The 19,890-nt window shown below is 38.4% G+C and overlaps 2 protein-coding genes across 2 annotated transcripts; one reads left to right on the forward strand and one right to left on the reverse strand.

Annotated features, from left to right (window-relative positions):
- Window positions 1-438: 438 nt before the first annotated feature.
- rnf182 (ring finger protein 182) lies at window positions 439-1,730 on the reverse strand. Its single transcript, XM_077512938.1, has 2 exons — window positions 1,452-1,730; window positions 439-1,258 (listed from the first exon to the last, which is right to left on the reverse strand). The coding sequence occupies exon 2, from the start codon at window positions 1,243-1,245 to the stop codon at window positions 460-462; it is 786 nt and encodes a 261-aa protein (XP_077369064.1). The 5' UTR covers window positions 1,246-1,258; window positions 1,452-1,730; the 3' UTR covers window positions 439-459.
- Window positions 1,731-2,933: 1,203 nt separating this feature from the next.
- Window positions 2,934-19,792, forward strand: retreg1 (reticulophagy regulator 1). Its single transcript, XM_077512415.1, has 9 exons — window positions 2,934-3,190; window positions 5,442-5,533; window positions 5,635-5,674; window positions 11,171-11,288; window positions 11,403-11,487; window positions 12,612-12,734; window positions 12,822-12,892; window positions 14,763-14,880; window positions 15,967-19,792. Exons 1-9 carry the CDS (start codon window positions 3,033-3,035, stop codon window positions 16,374-16,376), a joined length of 1,215 nt encoding a protein of 404 aa, XP_077368541.1. The 5' UTR covers window positions 2,934-3,032; the 3' UTR covers window positions 16,377-19,792.
- Window positions 19,793-19,890: the final 98 nt, after the last annotated feature.

Genomic DNA, 19,890 nt, shown 5'->3' on the forward strand with positions numbered 1-19,890 from the left:
TTCCAAGGGTCACCATTGAAGTTAATTGAAGTGCCATGATAAGGCCTCCAAAATATCATTTTTGTTGTTTTTTTTTTTTTTTAAAAAGCTATTGATTGTATAAAAACATCAAAAAAACATCCATCCATCCGTTTTTCCTGTACAAAAAAATGTAAATTTATGAACAGTTTTACAAATACTGATGATGTCGACGAATCGCAACAACTGTAGAGTTGTGCAGTGTGCCTCTAAGGGGCGTGGCCTAGTGATTGACGTCAGGAGCATGATGACGTCATGTGGTCTGAACGTGCATCATTGACTGACTTGAGCGTATTGGAAAGGGGCCTTCGACCTCACTGGTCTTGAGACTCGATGGCGACCAGTCAAGTCTCCGCCCACCTCCCCGTTGACTGATGACCCCGTTAGGGAACCGCAGCGAATTCAAACACCCTCTTTCAAGCCGTGCTACGATCGGTCCCGCTACGTCGGCACGCGGTTCCAGACCTCCTGCCGTACGCACTGGCAGAAGCCGTAGACCATGACTGCGGCGAGGCTGGCGGGGACCAGGCTCACCAGCAGGACCCCCGCGGGGGTCTGCTGCATGACGAGCAGGTAGACCCCCATCGGGAGCGAGCTGAAGTAGAGCAGGCCCAGCACCCACACCAGGGCCCTGCACGCCGACGTCCGGCACGGCAGGGCGGCGCAGTTCCACGGGGTCCAACTCCGCGCCGCGGAGTCCCGGCTGGAGGAACGCAAACCCCCGGATAGAGACCGCTGGCCTGGCGAGGGGGCTGGCGGCGGCCGAGGCGGCTCCATGATGGTGATGACCACAAAGTTAGGCGAGCCTCGGACGGAGGAGTAAACGGAGGCCGAGGGAGTCGACGTCGCGCTTGCGTCGCTCGCCATCAAGGAGCTCAGGTGCCGGGGGTCCAGGAGCAGTCGGTCCCGGTGGAAACGAAGGCTCGTCCGGGACGTAATGCGGCTCCGCAGGGCCAGCACCGCGGTCAGCAGGTCGTAATCGTCCGGGAGGCTGCCGGCCGCGTCGCCGAGCGCCCTGGTGACGTAGCGGCAGAAGGGGCAGACCACGGCGCGGGGAGGCCGCTCCGCCAGGTCCTGGATCTTGGCCAGGCACCTGGCGCACAGGCGGTGGCGGCATTCCAGAACCTTGGGCCGCCGGCTGCCCAGGTTGTAGGTGCAGTAGCAGATCTTGCACTCCAGCTCCTCCGCGCTCGGAAGCTCCGCGTGGGCGCCCGCGTCCTCGATCATCGCAAATTGGAACCTGCGACATGGAAGATGGCGTACGGAAGGAAGGATACAACATAAACACCCCAAATTAAACCAAAACCCCCCCCAAACCGAAACGTGACAAAGATGGACGTTACGGCTCGGAAACGCGATGGAAAAATAGAGCAATTTTAGTCGACTAAATTGACAACTGTCAGCTTAAGTCTGGCTCAAGTCATGTGACTAACCTGACTTCTGAACCAACCGGACGTCCGCTTCAGCCGCCCCTGGACGAGCGGAAAGTGGTCACCGTGTTCCCGTTCATGAAGACAAATGGCGACGCCTCCGGAGGCTTTGGGCTCATGGCGCTTCTGGCGAGGTCCCGTCTGAGGGTCTTTAAGCTTGTGTGATGCGGCTGTGAGCTTGGCTTTTGGGGGCGGGGGGGCTAAAGACCCTTTCAAGGGGTGAGCGTGCGAGCGAGAGAGAGATAACTGTTAACACAGCACCCAACGAGAACAAATAGAAGGCAAAGGACAACAAAGGCCGGCCTGTGCAGAGCAGCGCTGGAATTTTCGAGCCGGCTCTTTTCTTGCTCGGTCAAAATTTTGCTCCAATTAGCGACTGGCAGCGCAAAGTCGTGACCTCCGGTCCATTTGACCACACGCACGCATACGGGGGGGGGGGGGGGGGGGGGGGGTACTTCTACAGACCCGAAAGACCCGACATCCATGGTTTCCGAGATTGATTTGGAATGTGGTCTCGTCAGACCACAGCACACTTTAATTGAGTTGACTTGATAGGTTCTTATTTCCTGAGTAAAAAGAAATACAAATGTACCTGTCAAAGCAGAAGAAAAAGTGTGGACACTGATTTATTTTGTGTCAAATAAATGGTAGGTGTTGCTCAGTGCCCACCGATGCATGCCCCGCCCACTTTTGACGGTCCTGGTGGTGGGGGGGGGGGGGGGGGGCGGAGCGGTATGTAGTCTTAAATAATCAGAACCTGTTTGTGTTGTAGTCACAAACTGGCCATGATGATGATTTCAGATGAGCATCAAATAGTCTGGACACATTTTATGAAACAAAAAAAATAATCATGTGGAAACAATTGTCAACATTATGCCCAAATCTGTAATAAAAAATAAATAAATCTGTGAATAATACATTTCTATTATTTATTTATTTTTCCCATTTATTGCATTCTTAAAAAAAAAAAATGAAAGGGGGGAGAAAAAAAATTAAGTATCATCCATTAACAATTTGACAAAATGACAAAAATAAATTCAATTAGATAGATAGATAGATAGATAGATAGATAGATAGATGAGAGGGAATTTACAAATTTGGATGCTGGGGCTGAGAGATGAAGCAGCTTAGCGCTAGCTAGAATAAGGCTAGCTAGCTAGCTAGCTAGCTGGATAGATAGATAGATAGATAGATAGATAGATAGATAACCTTTTTTTAAATGTGTTTTCCAAGTTATTTGGTCAAATTTGGTGATAGGCTATATATATAATTTTAAGGTGGTTATATTCCACCAATTAATTAAATTTAAGGATAATTTAATTGTATAAATATTGGGTTTGTATGATCCCTGTATCCATTCCCATTAATGACTCGAACAAGCACGCTTCTGTAACAGAAAGATTGGTTCGCTCTACGTGAAGTATTGTACATTAAAAGAGTCGAAACGTATATCCTTCGGCTCTGAACACGCAAGCTGTATTTTGAAAGGTCACCACCGGAAGTGGAGTCGCAATTGTTTTTGCCTAACTTGACAAGCGCCTCGACTGGAGGAGTTCGGCTGTGACGGCGGGCGACCGAGTTGTGATGCTGGCAAACCGGGAAGCAGGAAGCTCGGCCGCCGAGGAGGGGGCGACCCCCTACCGACCCTCTGGGGGTCTCCGTCTCCCGACCGGCCTGGTGGACTGGGAGCGGAGAACGTGCCGGACTTTTGCCTTGTTTGCTGCAGCCAACGCGGCGGTCTGGTAAGTCGGCGGCGGGCTGGCGATGACGCAGACATTCAACAACAGCAACAACATTTCTCATTTTCAACACCGGCTCTTGGTCGAGTCTCGAAAATATTATCACGTCATTAAAAAAAAGCTTCACTTTTGATATTCTATGTTTTGTCATTCCATACTTTCTCTTTCTGTGACCGTCAAAAAAGATGTTTGAATGGACATACGTACAGTGTGTAAAAATACGGAAAATGTGTAAATATTTTATGAACATAAACAAAATGAGGGGCGTAGCTAGCTAGCTAGCGTGTCTCAGAATAACTCATTTAATCCTTCCATCTGTTTCATTATTATTTTTTAGGGGCACAGGGCACATATAGACTGACAGTGTGACGTCACGTTGAAGTGCGCCCCTTGCGGTGGAGGTCAATGCGAGCGAATTCGAAGCTAGAAAACAGGTCAAACAGTTGATAAATCACTATGGCGAACTTGTGACATCAGCTGGAAGGGCCTTTACTGTACACAAACATTCGACTTAATTGCCAGTCAACGTGACGGTCCCACGGATGAAAAAAAAGTAAAAGGACATTGAGGGTTTGATCGCTGGCTCAAGTCGGAGTCTTGTGTGGAGTGCTTGGGAACGATTCGTAGATGATCGCGGCTCTTCCGAACTCAATTTGTCACAACGACCGCAGCTGCAAATCACTTGACAGAACACAAGATGTGAAACACTGCGATTGGCTGGCAACCACTTTCAGGGCGCGCCCCGCCTACTGCCCGAAGTCAGCTGGGATAGGCTCCAGCACCCCCTCTCTGCTATGGAGGACCAAAACTGCCAAAATTCAAAATAAATAAATGACTATATAAATAAATAAATGACAAAGTGAAAATAAAAATAAATATAAAAAAAAATAGAATTCGAAAATTATAACCAAAAAAAATATATATATATAAATGGAAATAAATCCGTTTTTATTTTCACTTTTATTTATTTATTTGTGTATTTATGTATTTATGTATTTATTTATTTATTTATTTATGTAATCATTTATCTGTTTATTTAGTCATTTATTTATCTATTTATTTAGTCTATGTATTTATTTATTTGGTCATTTATTTATTTAGTCATTTAATTTAGTTTTGAATTTTGGCAGTTTTGGGCCGCACTGCCAAGTGGAAATATTCATCAAATGAGGCGGCAGTCCGAAGCGTGTCTTGGCCTGGATTCTGCCGTTGCAAACTGCCTCTCATTGGTAGTACAAAACTGCCAAAATTCAAAATAAATAAATGACTTCATAAATAGACAAATAAATAACTAAATAAATAGACAGATAAATGACTCAATAAATAGATAAATGACTACATAAAGGAATAAATTACTAAATAAATAAATTACTAAAAGTGAACATAAAAACGGAAATAAAAAAAACAAAATAAAATGGATGGATAGAAGATGTGAAACATTATGACATATATATATATGTATATATATATATATATATATATATATATATATATATATATATATATATGTATGTATATGTATATGTATACATGACTGGATAGCCGATAGGCCAAAAGACTTTTGAGGTCGCCAGGCCGCCATATTGCTCCTCCCAAAAAAAACTTTCTCCAGATACGATCCGATACATTTACAGTAGTATGCTCGCGAGGTGGGAGGAGTAAGATGGCCGCCCAATGACTTCGACGGCTTGCACTGGCGTGCGTGGGCTATCCAGTCATATATACAGGTCAGTGGATTTCGTTGAACAAAAAGTGAGGTAGCTAAATGCTAACCTAGCATGTAAAATGCCATCGAGTGGCTAACAGAAATTAGCATTGATGTTATGCTAATTGCAGACCACAAATTATATTATTTATCCTCCGCGCAGTAGTTGCGGAAATATTCTTCATTTGTGTCCGCATGGATGTATTGTACTGCCCCCCGGTGGTCAAGGTGAGCACACCAGAAGGAGCAGCACAATGATTTGAATTAAGCATGAAATGTGATTTAAAACAGTTTACATTTCATTTAATTCTGTTATTCTAGGTTTGTATGAAGTAGTTATATTTTCATTATTAAAAAAAACACGGCACAATTTATTTATTTATGTTTTTTGTGCGTACACGGAACGGTATTCCGCTCGTATCTCGAGGCACCCCCGGTCGTAAATATGCAAATGTAAAATTTTTTTTTTTTTTTTTTTTTTTTTTTTTTTATATATATATATATTTTTTCCTTTAAAAGGAAAAAAATGCAAATGTGCTTTTCGCGCAGGTTGTCGGCCCACAGCTGCCTGCGAGCGTACTGCCTGCTCGGCATCCTGCTGCTTCTCAAGGTTGTCACGGCGACTGTCAAGGGGGTCAAAGGTCAGCAAACGCGCACCTCCACTTGGCCAGACTCGAGTTGAAATCGCGTCCGACTTCGAGAACGAGACGATCGAATTCCCGCTTTTGTTGTTTGCTTGCAGGAGACGATGGCGAGACGACGTCGTGCAGCCCGTTGGCGAGGTAAGAAAAGATTCGCGACACGTTTGTTTGACGCTTTTGCTAAAAATGGAAAAATATATCGTGCAAATGCAGCGTTGCCTTGAGATGCAAGCGTCATTTGTGAACTCCAAATACTTGTATGTTAAAGCATCTTTCCCTCATTGTAACAAATAGAAATGCCATGAATCTGTTCCAGCCTCACAAATTTGTCACAAAAAAAAAAAATCTTTTTCTGTTTTTTTAATAAGACCTCTAATATTGCATTTTATTAAAAAAATAAATAAACATAAATAAATGGCATGTAAAAAAATTTAACATATATATATTTTTTTGTCACATTTATCATTTAAACGGACATTGTGCCGTTCCTTGCGGAGTTCACACCTTGACCACGTGGGGGCAGTATAATGCAGACATGCGCATGTACTGTGCTTCTAGATTTGTTTATTTATTTTTCTATTTTTTTTTCACTGTGCATACAGATGATCGGAAGCTGCTGAAATGTTAAAATGAGCGTAAATATTGTTTGCTTTTTTTTTTTTTTTGTTATCTGTTTTTTAATCATGAGAACTAGCACTGTTTATTCAAATGTAAATATGTAAATATAAAAACTATATAAAAAATATACAAGAGAATCTCAAGTAATTGTAGACTGTTTTCATGTTTTGGTCCATAAATAAATAAATAAATAAATAAATATCCGTTAAGCGTCAGACTGCAGCAACATTGATGCTAAGTTAGGTATTAATAAGCATTGCTAACTTTGTTAGCCAGTCTATGCCGTACTGCATTGTTAGTTAGCATTAAGCTAAATGGGCTTATTAGCTAAGGCAAAGCCAAGTCAGGTCGCTCGTATCTCAAGTCTGTCTGTCTGTCTGTATCTTTCTATGAAATTTACTGTACTTTAATTTATTTAATTCAATCTCCGGTGTTATAACCTTATTCATTGATTGATTGAATTTTTATTTTTTTATATTTTATTATTATTATTATTAATTCAATCTCCGGTGTTATAACCTTATTCATTGATTGATTGAATTTTTATTTTTTATTTTATTTTATTTTTATTATTATTATTATTAATTCAATCTCTGGTGTAATAACCTTATTTATTGATTGATTGAATTATTTTTTATTTTATTATCTGTTCTTATTGCTGCTGGACAAAGTCAAGCCTAAGTCTTAAGTCTAAAAAGTATGGGACCTAAAAGTTAACCTTGGGGGACGCCACATTTCACTTACACGAAAGCCCGTAATGTTTTTTTTTAAAAAATTTTTATAATAACTAAAAATGCACACGGTTTTTTTTTTCTTCCTTGTAGCCCTTTTAGATCTTGCGATGTAAAGGGCATTATAAATTAAATGCGTTATTATTATTATTATTATTATTATTATTATTATTATTATTATTATTATTATTATTAAAAGCGCTTTCAGTCTGTCTGTCCGTCAGTGTCCAGTGTTTGTGTATCTGTCCACGGTCCACGTGGCTGTCCGCTCCTGTCGCTTGTCATGTTGTTGGTGTTTTGTCAGCTGCGTCTGTCTGTCTGTCCGTCCGTCCGTCCGGCGTCATGTGACCGCCCGGTGCGCTCATGCAAAGGATTGTGGGAGATTAAGAGCCGCCGACAGCTGGCGCCTTTTCTGCGCGCACTTACGTAAATGTCACCTACTTCATTCGTGTGTACAAACATCATGCGACCCTGTCGTAGCTGTCAGTCAAGGCCTGTTGCCGTGGCAACGTGTGTAGGAATTCGGGTGCGTGCGCGTGTGTCGTAACGGGAGCGTACAAACATCACGTGACGGTGGCGCGGCGGTCTTCGAGGAACGAGCACAAAACCCTCAAGTGTCCCAACACTTGCGAAACCTGAACGGCGAGTGTGCGCGTGCGCGTGCGCGTGCGCGTGACTCAGCTGTTTGTTTCCCCACTTTTCGCACGGCCAATGAAACCAATCAGCTGTGCCGGACGGGGCAGGGGGCGTGTTCCTCCTCGAGCTCTCTGATTGGACGAGAGGCAGCTACTGTAAACCACATCAACAAACAAACAAATGGTTTCGTCTCATGGCAATATGACATGTTATTGATATATTATTAAATATAATAACTTATATTACATGAATACATAAACTATAATGACTATGAAATAAATATAAAGCATTAAATATAATAACTTATAGTACATTATCATGATATGAGTTAGCGGGGTAGGACATGTTCAATAAACCAAAACAATAAAAAAAAAACATGACAGTGATATTTTAGTCTTTGAAAATACAAAATATATCTACATTTATAATCAGGTAGCCGTGAGTCCACACCAAAAGAGCGTTATCAATACATTTATTAATTTTTGGCATTTTCACTGGGAACATATGAAAAACAGATTCACATGTCGTGTGTCTGTGAGTATGTGCACCTTGAATGTGTATTTGGGTGTGTGAAAGTTGGTTTGGGAGTTTGTGTGTGTGTGTGTGTCTTTATTATTATTATTATTATTATTATTATTATTATTATTATTTTATTATATTATATTATTTTATTATATATAATATTTATTATTTTATAATTTATAAACATATATATATTATTTTATTATGTATTTATTATTATTATTTATTATTATTATTATTTAATTTATATATATATATATATATATAATATTTATTTTTCTATTTTTTTATTTATTTTTTATTTCATTCTTTATTATTATTATTATTATTATTACATTTTATGTATTTTGTTTTTATTGTTATTATTATTAGTGTATTATATATATATATATATATAAATATATAATTTTAATTATTATTTTATTATTTTTATATTATTTCTATTATTTACTTATTTATTTATTTATTTTTATTTTATTTTTTTACAATATTCTGTGCAGCCCCAAGATGACATCACAGTTGCTCCGGTCTCATTGAACAACCAATCACAGCTCGGCTTCAGAAAACAGGTGTGCTGTGATTGGCCGTTGCCCGAGCGCCTGCCTCTGATGTCATCTTCAGTCGACAGCAAGTGGCAAAATGGCCGCTCCGCTCTGACGGATCAGTACGGCTGCGTTTTGCTCCTTAACTCATATTCCACTAACACAATATTCATCAGGATGTCATGTTTAGACTAGTGAGGTCGCATATGAAATATTATTGTCCAGAAAATGTTTTAAGCTTGACTTCCACTTTAAAACTGCTTGCTCATAAAAATAACCCAATTATGTGTGCGCTTGTGTGAATGAATGTGTGTGAGTAATTTGTGTTTGTGTGTGTGTGTCTAAATGCGTGCGTGCCGTCCCGCTGTCGGCCTCCGTCACCAAAGTAGCGTGACTGTTGCTATTTTTAGCGCGCCGGCCTTCAAATAGGCGAGCCGGACTCGATGTAGCGTAAACACGCGTCCTCCACCACGCCGCTGGGATTCGAACGCGCGCGCTCCAAACAACGCTCGGAGTTTTCTGTTTTGTTTGCTTTGCGTGGGACTTATCGGCAGGGTGTTACCTCCAGACGTGGAGCAGGACTCAGGTACGAAGCCAAAAACAGTAGTCAATTATTACAATAGAGTCGTTTTTGTCAACGTATTGCGCAATCGCCGTATGGGGCAGTATCATATTGTTTTGTATCATAGATTAATAGATTATCATCACCGCACATCTATTATTTATTATTATTTGGTCATTTATCGCTGTATTGTGATATCGTTAGCGAGATGTGGTCATTTTATCAATTGGTGGGGGAAGTTTAACGTTTTTATCCGCAGTATATGTCGTATTGCGCAATCATGATTGGTATTGTTGACAAAATATTGACACAATGATTTTTTTTTTCTCAATGGCTGTATCAAAATATGATTTGTATTGTTGGTGAAATGTATCGTTTTGTGAGCTATGTGGACTGTTTTGCATTTATTTTATGTTATCTGGTAGGGGTGTGAATTGCCTAGTACCTGACGATTCGATTCGTATCACGATTCACAGGTCACGATTCGATTCGATACCGATTAATCCCGATACGAATTTATAAGTCGATTGTTGCGATTTTTTTCATTCAAATTTAGAAAATACTAATCAGTAAGCTTGTAGAGTGTAAGATTTATATGAAAATGTATTATTTATTTTTCTGAAATTTCAGTCTTATAGAGGTTGTAATCTGTTTCATGTTTGAACAGCATTAAAATAAAATATTAAGGCTTAATGTTCCGTTCATATAACATTCTTCCATGCTCAAGGTGTGAATCCTAAAAAAAAAAAAAAAAAAAAAAAAAAAAAAAAAAAAAAAAAAATCGATTCTGCAGATTATTGAATCGATTCGAGAATCGCGCGATGTAGTATCGCGATATATCGCCGAATCGATTTTTTTTAACACCCCTATTATCTGGTATATTTTATTATTACTGTATTTATTCATGTCTCGTTGCATCGTTGTGATATTGGTATTGTCGACTTAACGTTTTTTTTTTTCCCATTCTGACATTGCGCAATCACTGCGTTTCGATATGATTGGTAATGTAATCGGGGTGTGAATTGCCTTAGTACCTCTCGATTCGATCCGCATCACGATAAATTGGTCACGATTCGATTCGATTAATCCTCGTACGAATCTTTAAGTCAATTATTGCGATTTTTTTTTAGCTCAAATTTAGAAAATACTAATAAGTAAACTTGTACATTGATTTTACGAATTTTCATCAAAAATTTATGTTTAAACATCGATTCGCCCGCATATTGAACTTGATATGAGAATTGCATTCATAGGAAGACCGTACTCTGCGTATTAATGGGAAAGTCAACCCCCTTTTTTTTTTTTTGACAATATTATGTTCTATGCAGCCCCACAAGTCTAAATATTAGGGATGCACGATAATATCGGTGGCCGATAATTATCGGCAATTATCGACCAATTTGACATCAAAACCGATAAAACAGATTATAAAGAAATCCACCGATAATAATAGACATGCACATAATAGACGGTGCATCATGGTGACATGGCAGTCAGTTTTGTTTTTTTTTGTTTGTTTTTTTTTTGTTTTTTTTTGGTGTCTCCACAAAAATTTAACCTTGCAGTTTTTTTGTTGCATTTTTAAAGCATGCCCGTTTTGAGAGAGAGATATCAATAAAATCATCTCCTCACCCTCTCTTTTGATTTGGTTTTCACGCCCCGAGTTCCATGGGTGTTCCAACCCTAAAAATGCAAACGCAAAACATATTTGGAAGACAGTTTTTGAGTGGAAGATTTTTGCAATCATTCGATTTATTGGAGGACTCGAAAGAATATTTGTATTTCAGTTAATTTTGCAAACAATCATCGGCTTACTTATCGGTTATCGACATCGGCACTTCCTAAATGATTCGTTTATCGGTATCGGTTGAAAATAGTATGATCGTGCATCCCTACCAAATATGGTATTCTAGTTAATATTGCGTTAGTGGAATATTGTCAGGTTTGTGGTGGTTGGTCCACAAGGAGCGTGAAACCGATCACTTTTGCAAGTGAGCTGACGACTGTGACGTCGGCTGTCTTTCAGCTGGGACAAGATGGACCCGGACCTGGACCCGGACTCGGGCTCATTACTGCACCCGAGCGGCGCCCTGCGGCTCTTCCTGCGGGAGACGTCGGCCTTCCGGCAGCAGAACCCCGGCAAGGTGAGAGGCCGTTTGCCCTCCACGTCGTCGTCGTCGTCGTCGTCGTCGACGTCGTCATGACGATGAGGAGGGCGTTGACGACGTTTCCCGTGTGCGCTTGGTCTCCTCCTTCAGTTCTGTTTGCTGGTGTGCAGCTTTTGCACGTTCTTCGCCGTTCTCGGACGCTACATTCCAGGGATCGTCATCTCCTATTTGGTCGGTGAGTTTGTGCGTCTTGACTTCATGCTGCTGCTCCTGGTGTGGCCACCGGGGGCAGTGTATTGCTGTCATGCAGACACAAAGAAGAAGAGTCTCACCACTGCTCTCAGTGACTCAATAAACTGCATAAATTCATGATGATTTTTCTCAATGACGATTCTGATCGGACATTTATAGTCAAGGACTCATTGATGACCATTCTAATCAATAATTATTATGATTTGATGACATTCTAACCACAGACATTTCTTAAAAATGGCAATTCTAGTCAAGTACAGCTCTGAACTGTGGTCTGAGACAATTCTAATTTATGGCAAGTATGATTTAAGACCAAACTATGACAATTCAAATCTATTACAACTAGAATCCATGACAATTATAATCTATAGCAGTTAGGATTTATGACCGTTCTGATCTACGACAATTCAAATCTATTACAATTATCATCAATGACAATTGTGATCTGTGACAATTCTAATCTATGACAGTTATGATTTATAACAATTCTGATATACGGCAATTCTAATCTCTGGCAATTCTGATTATGACCAAACTATGACAATTCAAATCAATTACAATTCTTATCGATGACAATTATAATCTGTGGCAGTTATGATTTAGGACCATTCTGACCTACGACAATTCAAATCTATTACAATTATAATCAATGACAATTTTGATTTGTGACAATTCTCAGCTATGGCAATTCTAAACTATTACAATTCTTATCACAATTTTTATCTATGACAATTATAATCTACGGCAGTTATAATTTATGACCATTCTGATCTACGACAATGCAAATCTATTACAATTATAATCAATGACAATTATAATCTGTGACAGTTATAATCTATGGCAATTTGGATTTATGACCACTCTGATATATGACACTTCAAATCTATTACAATTATAATCAATGACAATTATAATCTGTGACAATTCTAATCTATGACAATTATGATTTATAACAACTCTGATCTACGACAATTCAGGTCTATTACAATTGTAATTTTTGACCATTCTGATCTGTGACAATTATAATCTATGGAAAATTTTATTTATGTTTGACCTATGAAGGTGCAAATCTAAAAGAATTGTCATCTCTGACAATTCCTTTTTCAGTGCTGTCGGTGTTTCTGTGGCCCGTGTTGTCGTCTGCGGAGGCGTCCTTGAGGCTGAAGCCGGTTCTGCAAAAACTGGACTTTGGCGTGGCGGCGTTGGTGCAGAAGATAAAAGAGGATCACGGTGATGATGGCGTCACACTTCAAACAAATTGTTTATTAGCTTGCGGGCTAGTAGAATGGCGGACTGGACTGTTGTGGTCTCGTGCAGAGAGAAGAATCCTGAAGGCCCGGCTCGAGAAGGAGTCCGTGGAGTCGGACCTCTCGTCCATGTTTCCCAAGGTGGGCACATGATCCATCTGGTTAGTGTAGCGTCACGTGATTAGGGCATTAATTGGTGTAACAGAATTTGCGTAACCTAATCAAGAATGATCGAATGCTTCAATTCAATTCCTTGGGCTGCTCCTTCTCGTGAGTCGCCTCGACTCTCGGTCGCTTCGTCAGGTCAAATAATACCTCGTTTATCGCGGGTTCATCTTTCGTAGCCTCGCTGTGTTGCCGATTTTTTACAGCGTGCTTTTTTTTTTTACGTGCTTTGTTTATTTATTTTTTGGGGTCTTTGCACGGCCGTATCTCCCCAACCCTACATCCGACCGAGGGCATACGGCCATTCTTGGATTCGTCTACACCAGATCCTTCCAACGGTGTCACCAAATTGCATTCCAGAGATAGAACATTTTGACTGTGGTGTATAACAACTAGATTAAAAAAAACATACTTTTAATGGGGAAAAAAATCACTGTAAATGAAAAAAAAAAATCTAATTGATGAATGAAAATAGTAATAATAAACTAAAAACAACAACAAAACAAAAAAAACATATAATAAATGAAAAAAATATATATTCTGTGTTGTATAACAACTAGATTTAAAAAACATACTTTTAATGGGGAAAAAAATCACTGTAAATGAAAAAAAAAATCTAATTGATGAATGAAAATAGTAATAATAAACTAAAAACAACAACAAAATGAAAAAAAAAATATTCTGTGTTGTATAACAACTAGATTTAAAAAAATGTACTTTTACTGGAAAAAAAATGACTAGATGAAAAAAACAAAACTAAAAATGATTAATGAAAATAATAAATAATAAACATAGTAAACTAAAACTCGCACCAAAGCAAAAAAAAAAAAACGTATATAATGAATGAAAAAGATATTTACCGTTGCTGCATAACTAGATTAAAAAACAACAACATACTTTTAATGGTAAATAAAGACTGTAAATGAAGACAAAACATAAATGATGAATGAAAATAATAATTAATAACAATAATAAATTAAAAAATCACATCAAAACGAAAAAAACATAATAAATGAAACAAATATACTGTGCTGTATAGCAACTACGTTAAAGAAAAACAACGTACTTTGAATGAAAAAAGTGACTGTAAATGGAAAAAAAAACAAATGATGAATGAAAATTATAATAATAAATAATAAACATAATAATAAACTAAAAATCACACCCAAATGAAAAAACATCTAATAAATGTAAATAAATATATACTGTGCTGTATAGCAACTACGTTAAAGAAAAACGTACTTTTAATGAAAAAAGTGACTGTAAATGGAAAAAAAAACAAATGATGAATGAAAATTATAATAATAAATAATAAACATAATAATAAACTAAAAATCGCACCAAAATGAAAAAACATCTAATAAATGAAAATAAATATATACTGTGCTGTATACTGTCATAAATTTAAAAAAAAACAAAAAAAAATAATGTAAACGAAAAAAGAACATATGTGATGAATGAAAAAGCATTTACAATAAAGTAAAAATCATACTAAAATGAAGAAACATATAGAATAAATGAAAAAATACATATATAATTAACAGGAATTACAAAAAAAAAAAAAAAAGAATGTGGATTTCCATTATCGCTGTTAGATTTTGGAACATAACACCCGCGATAAACAGAGACGAAACATTATCGTTAGCCCATCTATTTTCCATTTTGAGTTAGCATTAAGCTAGTTGGATGCATTCCTGTTAGCTCACCAATGATGTGACATTGCGATTTCCTAGGCATGCAATAGATCCATTTCTACCCGCTATAGAAATTGCGCGGAGGTTTTACATGTTGACGTTTGTTTACTACCTTGTTAAACCACAATTGCATTTTGTTTTGTGCTCATCAGTTGGACTCGGCGGCGTGCAAGGAGCTGTCGGTGTCGGACACGTCGGTGTCGGACGTGACGTGGACGGACAACTTGAACCTGTCGGACGAGAACACGCCGCAGACGGAGAACTCGGAAGGTGACGTTTGAGATTGACGTAGTGGTTGTCAAAATTTACCTACACCTCGAAAAGTTCATAGTACGTCTGGTTAAAAATAAAATAAAATAAAATAAAATACATAAACGTGGGAGATTTTCATCCTAAAAGTATGTTTACTATCATGCTGTAACATTATGCACAATTTGAACAAAAAATATAAGGGGGCGAGCGGTGTAACTGCACTTCATGGAATCATTAATTAATCACAATTAAAATGTATTGATAAACAAAGTTTATCAAAATAAAAGTTGAAAAACAAAAACGAAAAAAAAAAATGTCTAAATTAATGCAACAAAATGAGTCTTGATAATGTTCATACTTGGGGGAAAAAAATGTGTCAAATATGCATGTAATATATATAAGTTCATTTGAATAAATAATTGTCAATTTAAATAGTATTATTTACAATTAATTTAATTAGAATAGGTTCAACCAATTATTTGGTTAAAAAAATTAATTCTTTATTTTATTACTGTATTTTATTATATCATTTAAAATGAACCGATTAACTAATTATTTGATAAGAAAAATAAAATAAAATGGAACAATAAATTTCAATGTAAATGATCGATTAAAAAAAAATACTGTAGTCAAAATGCATACGTCAAAAATAGAGAATATTTCATTTAAAAAATAAATACTATTAGTTGTCATTTAAATCTGATTTATAATTAATTCCATTATTTGATTAAACAATTATTTATTTAATTTTTTTAATCTATAAAAATATGTTTTTATGAAAATGGGATGAATGCAGCAAACATTCCAGGACTTTTGATAATAAAATATAGAAAATATAGTACGTAATGTTAACAATAATGATCATTAAAAAAAAACAAAAAAAAACACATATAAATATTATTCATAAGTAGTTAATATATAATAAACTAAGCAAATGCTTAAATATGTGAATAATATAAAAAAAATAGTAATCAATCTTCCAAGCCTCTGATGATCTTGGTGAACCGGATGAAATCACATGAATTAAGGACAACATAAAAAAAAAAAAAATGCCACTATGACCTCAAACGTTGACATTTGACCTCCGACCCCCGCCCTTCCCAGACCTGGACAGGGAAGAGTTGTTCTCCGGGGGTCTCCACAACTTCCCCTCCGCCACCAACGGCGAGGACGACGACGAGGACGACTTGGACCTCATTGGACCGATTGGGGGCGAGCGTGGCGCCCCGCCCCCGGACGCTCTCCTCGACCTGGTCCAGAACGCGGTGGGCGCCGCCGTGGCTGCCGCCATCCAGGAGCGTGTGGAGACGGCCGTGGGCTTGAAAAGACTCCCCAACCCGGCCGAGGAGTCGGACAGCGAGGCCGACGACGACTTTGAGCTGCTGGACCAGGCCGAGTTGGACCAGCTGGGGGCGGAACTGGAACCTCTGGGAGGGGGCGGAGTCAGGTCTACCGGCGAAGAACATGGCAACAAACCCCCGGGGTTCTTCGCCAAACTTCTGAGACGTCACTGAACGGTTGAATTCGGTCCGCGACCTCATGAGCTCGTAACTCACTTTGCTCGTACAGCGGTACCTTGACTTACAAGTTGCCACAACTTAAGAGTTTTTCGAGTCACCGTTAATTGCCTAAAGAGTTAAAACACTACAACTATCAATGCAAATCATTAGCACGTCTTGGGTGTTTTCCATTATATGTTAGCATTAAGCTAGCAGGGGCATTGGCAACACTACACAATTGATGCTAATCGTTAGCATGTCTATGCCGTTTTCCGTTAGCTTTAAGCTAATAGACATTTCCAACACTACACAATTAATTGATGCTAATTGTTAGCATGTCCATGGCGTTTTCCGTTACCGTAAGCTAACGGGGGCAGTTCCAACACTGCCCAATTGATGCTAACCGTTAGCATGTCTATGGCGTTATCCGTTAGCTTTAAGCTAATGGACATTTCCAACACTACCCAATTAATTGATGCTAATTCTTAACATGTCTATGACGTTTTCCGTTACCATTAAGCTAACGGGGGCAGTTCCAACACTACACAATTGATGCTAACCGTTAGCATGTCTATGGCGTTATCCGTTAGCTTTAAGCTAATGGACTTTTCCAACACTACCCAATTAATTGATGCTAATTCTTAACATGTCTATGACGTTTTCCGTTACCATTAAGCTAACGGGGGCAGTTCCAACACTACACAATTGAAGCTAACCGTTAGCATGTCTATGGCGTTTTCCGTTAGCTTTTAGCTAATGGACATTTCCAACACTACACAATTAATTGATGCTAATTGTTAGCATGTCCATGGCGTTTTCCGTTACCGTAAGCTAACGGGGGCAGTTCCAACACTGCCCAATTGATGCTAACCGTTAGCATGTCTATGGCGTTATCCGTTAGCTTTAAGCTAATAGACATTTCCAACACTACACAATTAATTGATGCTAATTGTTAGCATGTCCATGGCGTTTTCCGTTACCGTAAGCTAACGGGGGCAGTTCCAACACTGCCCAATTGATGCTAACCGTTAGCATGTCTATGGCGTTATCCGTTAGCTTTAAGCTAATGGACATTTCCAACACTACACAATTAATTGATGCTAATTGTTAGCATGCCTATGGCGTTTTCCGTTAGCATTAAGCTAACTGGGGCAGTTCCAACACTACACAATTGATGCTAACCATTAGCATGTCTATGGTGTTTTCCGTTAGCTTTAAGCTAATGGACATTTCCAACACTACACAATTAATTGATGCTAATTGTTAGCATGCCTATGGCGTTTTCTGTTAGCATTAAGCTAACGGGAGCAGTTCCAACACTGCACAATTGATGCTAATCATTAGCACTTCTATGGCGTTTGCGGTTGTTGGCCTGTTATGTTAGCATTAAGCTAGCAGGGCCGTTTCTTCAGGACAGTAGAGTTGTTTGAAATACACAACTTGAATTTTTTTTCTGTTTAGTTTGAGAGTCAATTTCAACCCCGAGTTGAGTTCGCTGCCACCATACAGCGCTCGGAAACAGACAAAAAAAAAATGTTAGCATTAAGCTAGCAGGGGCATTGTCAACACCACACAATTGATGCTAATCATTAGCATGTCTATGGTGTTTTCCGTTAGCATTAAGCTAATGGTGCCATTTCCAACACTGCACAATTGATGCTAATCGTTAGCACTTCTATGGTGTTTGTGGTTGTTGGCATGTTATGTTAGCATTAAGCTAGCAGGGCCATTTCTTCAGGACAGTAGAGTTGTTTGAAATACACAACTTGAATTTTTTTTCTGTTTAGTTTGAGAGTCAATTTCAACCCCGAGTTGAGTTTGCTGCCACCATACAGCGCTCGGAAAACAGAAAAACAAACAAAAAATCAACAGCTTGTAACTCGAAAAAGTCGCGTCACTCGTATCTCAAGGCACCATTTTAGGGTTGCTGTAGTGCTTTGGGTTCACATTTTTGTTTTTTTTTGTACAGGTGTTTTGCCAGATGTCTTTTTTTTTTTTTTTTTTTTTTTTTTTTTTTTTTTTTTTTCTCCGAACCATGGGTCCTAACAAAATAAATGCTGACAAGTAGCTTGCTTGTAACACAAATAAAAAAAAAACTAGAAAAACTCTTAAGTTGGAGCATTCCAAGTTCAAGGTACCACTATATTGTTTTTTGGCCAAATAAAATCAACATTTTGAAGTATTTCACATACTCAGAACTCGCCAAATTTGGCAGGTTGTGGTTGCAGGTGTAAACTCCCAAATGAGTATATATATATATTTTTTTTAACTCAGCCCCTGAAGCCTGTGAAATTTGGTAGACACGTTTATAAAGAGTAAATTTCCACAAAAAAAGTCTGAAGAAGCCAAGCTGGAAAATGCAAAGGAAGTCTGTTTTCAAAATTTCTCTTGAAATTTGTTGAAAATTCAGACCCAGAAGCCAGTTTGACTTAGGGACATGAAATTTGTCATAGTCATGTCAGAAATAGTCATGTCATGTCTAACCTTGAGTAGGCCCACAAAATAGTCATGCCGGAAAAGACAAAGCGGCCATTTTAACTCTAGTGACATTTTCGCGGGTGTCGCTAAATTGGAGAACTTTTGGGAAAATTCAAGCCCCAAGCCACTTTGATTTACAATTTGGTAGTCATGTCCATCATGAGTTGACCCACAAAAAAAAAAAAAAATCTCATGAAGCTGTATGGAAAAGACAGAGAAGGTTTACTGTTTTGCTTTGATGAGATTATGACATTTTTTTTTTTTTTTTGGTTGCTATGGTTACATTTGTCTGGATGGATTTATTGGCCCTTCACCACAAAATGAAAAAGTTTCGAGTGGAAAGAATATTAAATGAATGTGCAAACAAAAAGAAAAACCTTGTAAAAATGATGCCAGTCAATTGTAACGTGATGATGTGTCGCTGCAAATTGCTTCAATCTGATTTTTTTTTTTTCTCATTATTTTATAAGTTTCATCCTGCTGGTTGGATTTTTCATTTTTCTTTCTTTTTTTTTTTACTCTTTTGTAACTTTTTTTTATTTGTTGAGATTGTTGTCATGTTTCAATGAAAGCCACAATTATAAACACTGGAAAAGAACTGGGGGGGGGGGGGAATGCACCTTATCCATGTTTTATACTGAAATCACAATCAGCGAGTGTGCGTGTTAGAATCATGTGTTTTTTGTACTACGGAATGACAAGTATTTGAGTTGTGTCATGTATGTTCATCAGTGCCTAAAAACCGGCAACAACTGCAACCCCAATGATTGTTGATTCAAAATGGAGAAGCTTTACTCAAGAACAATCTTCTTGGTATATTCAATTATGTGATGGAAGCATCACGAAGAATATCCTCAGTTGCCTTTTGCTTGTCTGACTTGACATTTCTTCTTTGACATGCATCAATGTATATTTATGTAACTTGAATCCATGTTAATAAAAATGTTCGCGAACTCGTTAGCGTTCCAGCTTGGTGTAGAAAATTGAGGGGAAAAAAGTCAACACGCTAAATATTTGTATTTATTTATTTATATTCGGGGGTTATGTCGTC

This window comes from Festucalex cinctus, chromosome 1 (assembly GCF_051991245.1).
Source record: "Festucalex cinctus isolate MCC-2025b chromosome 1, RoL_Fcin_1.0, whole genome shotgun sequence".
NCBI lineage: Eukaryota > Metazoa > Chordata > Actinopteri > Syngnathiformes > Syngnathidae > Festucalex > Festucalex cinctus.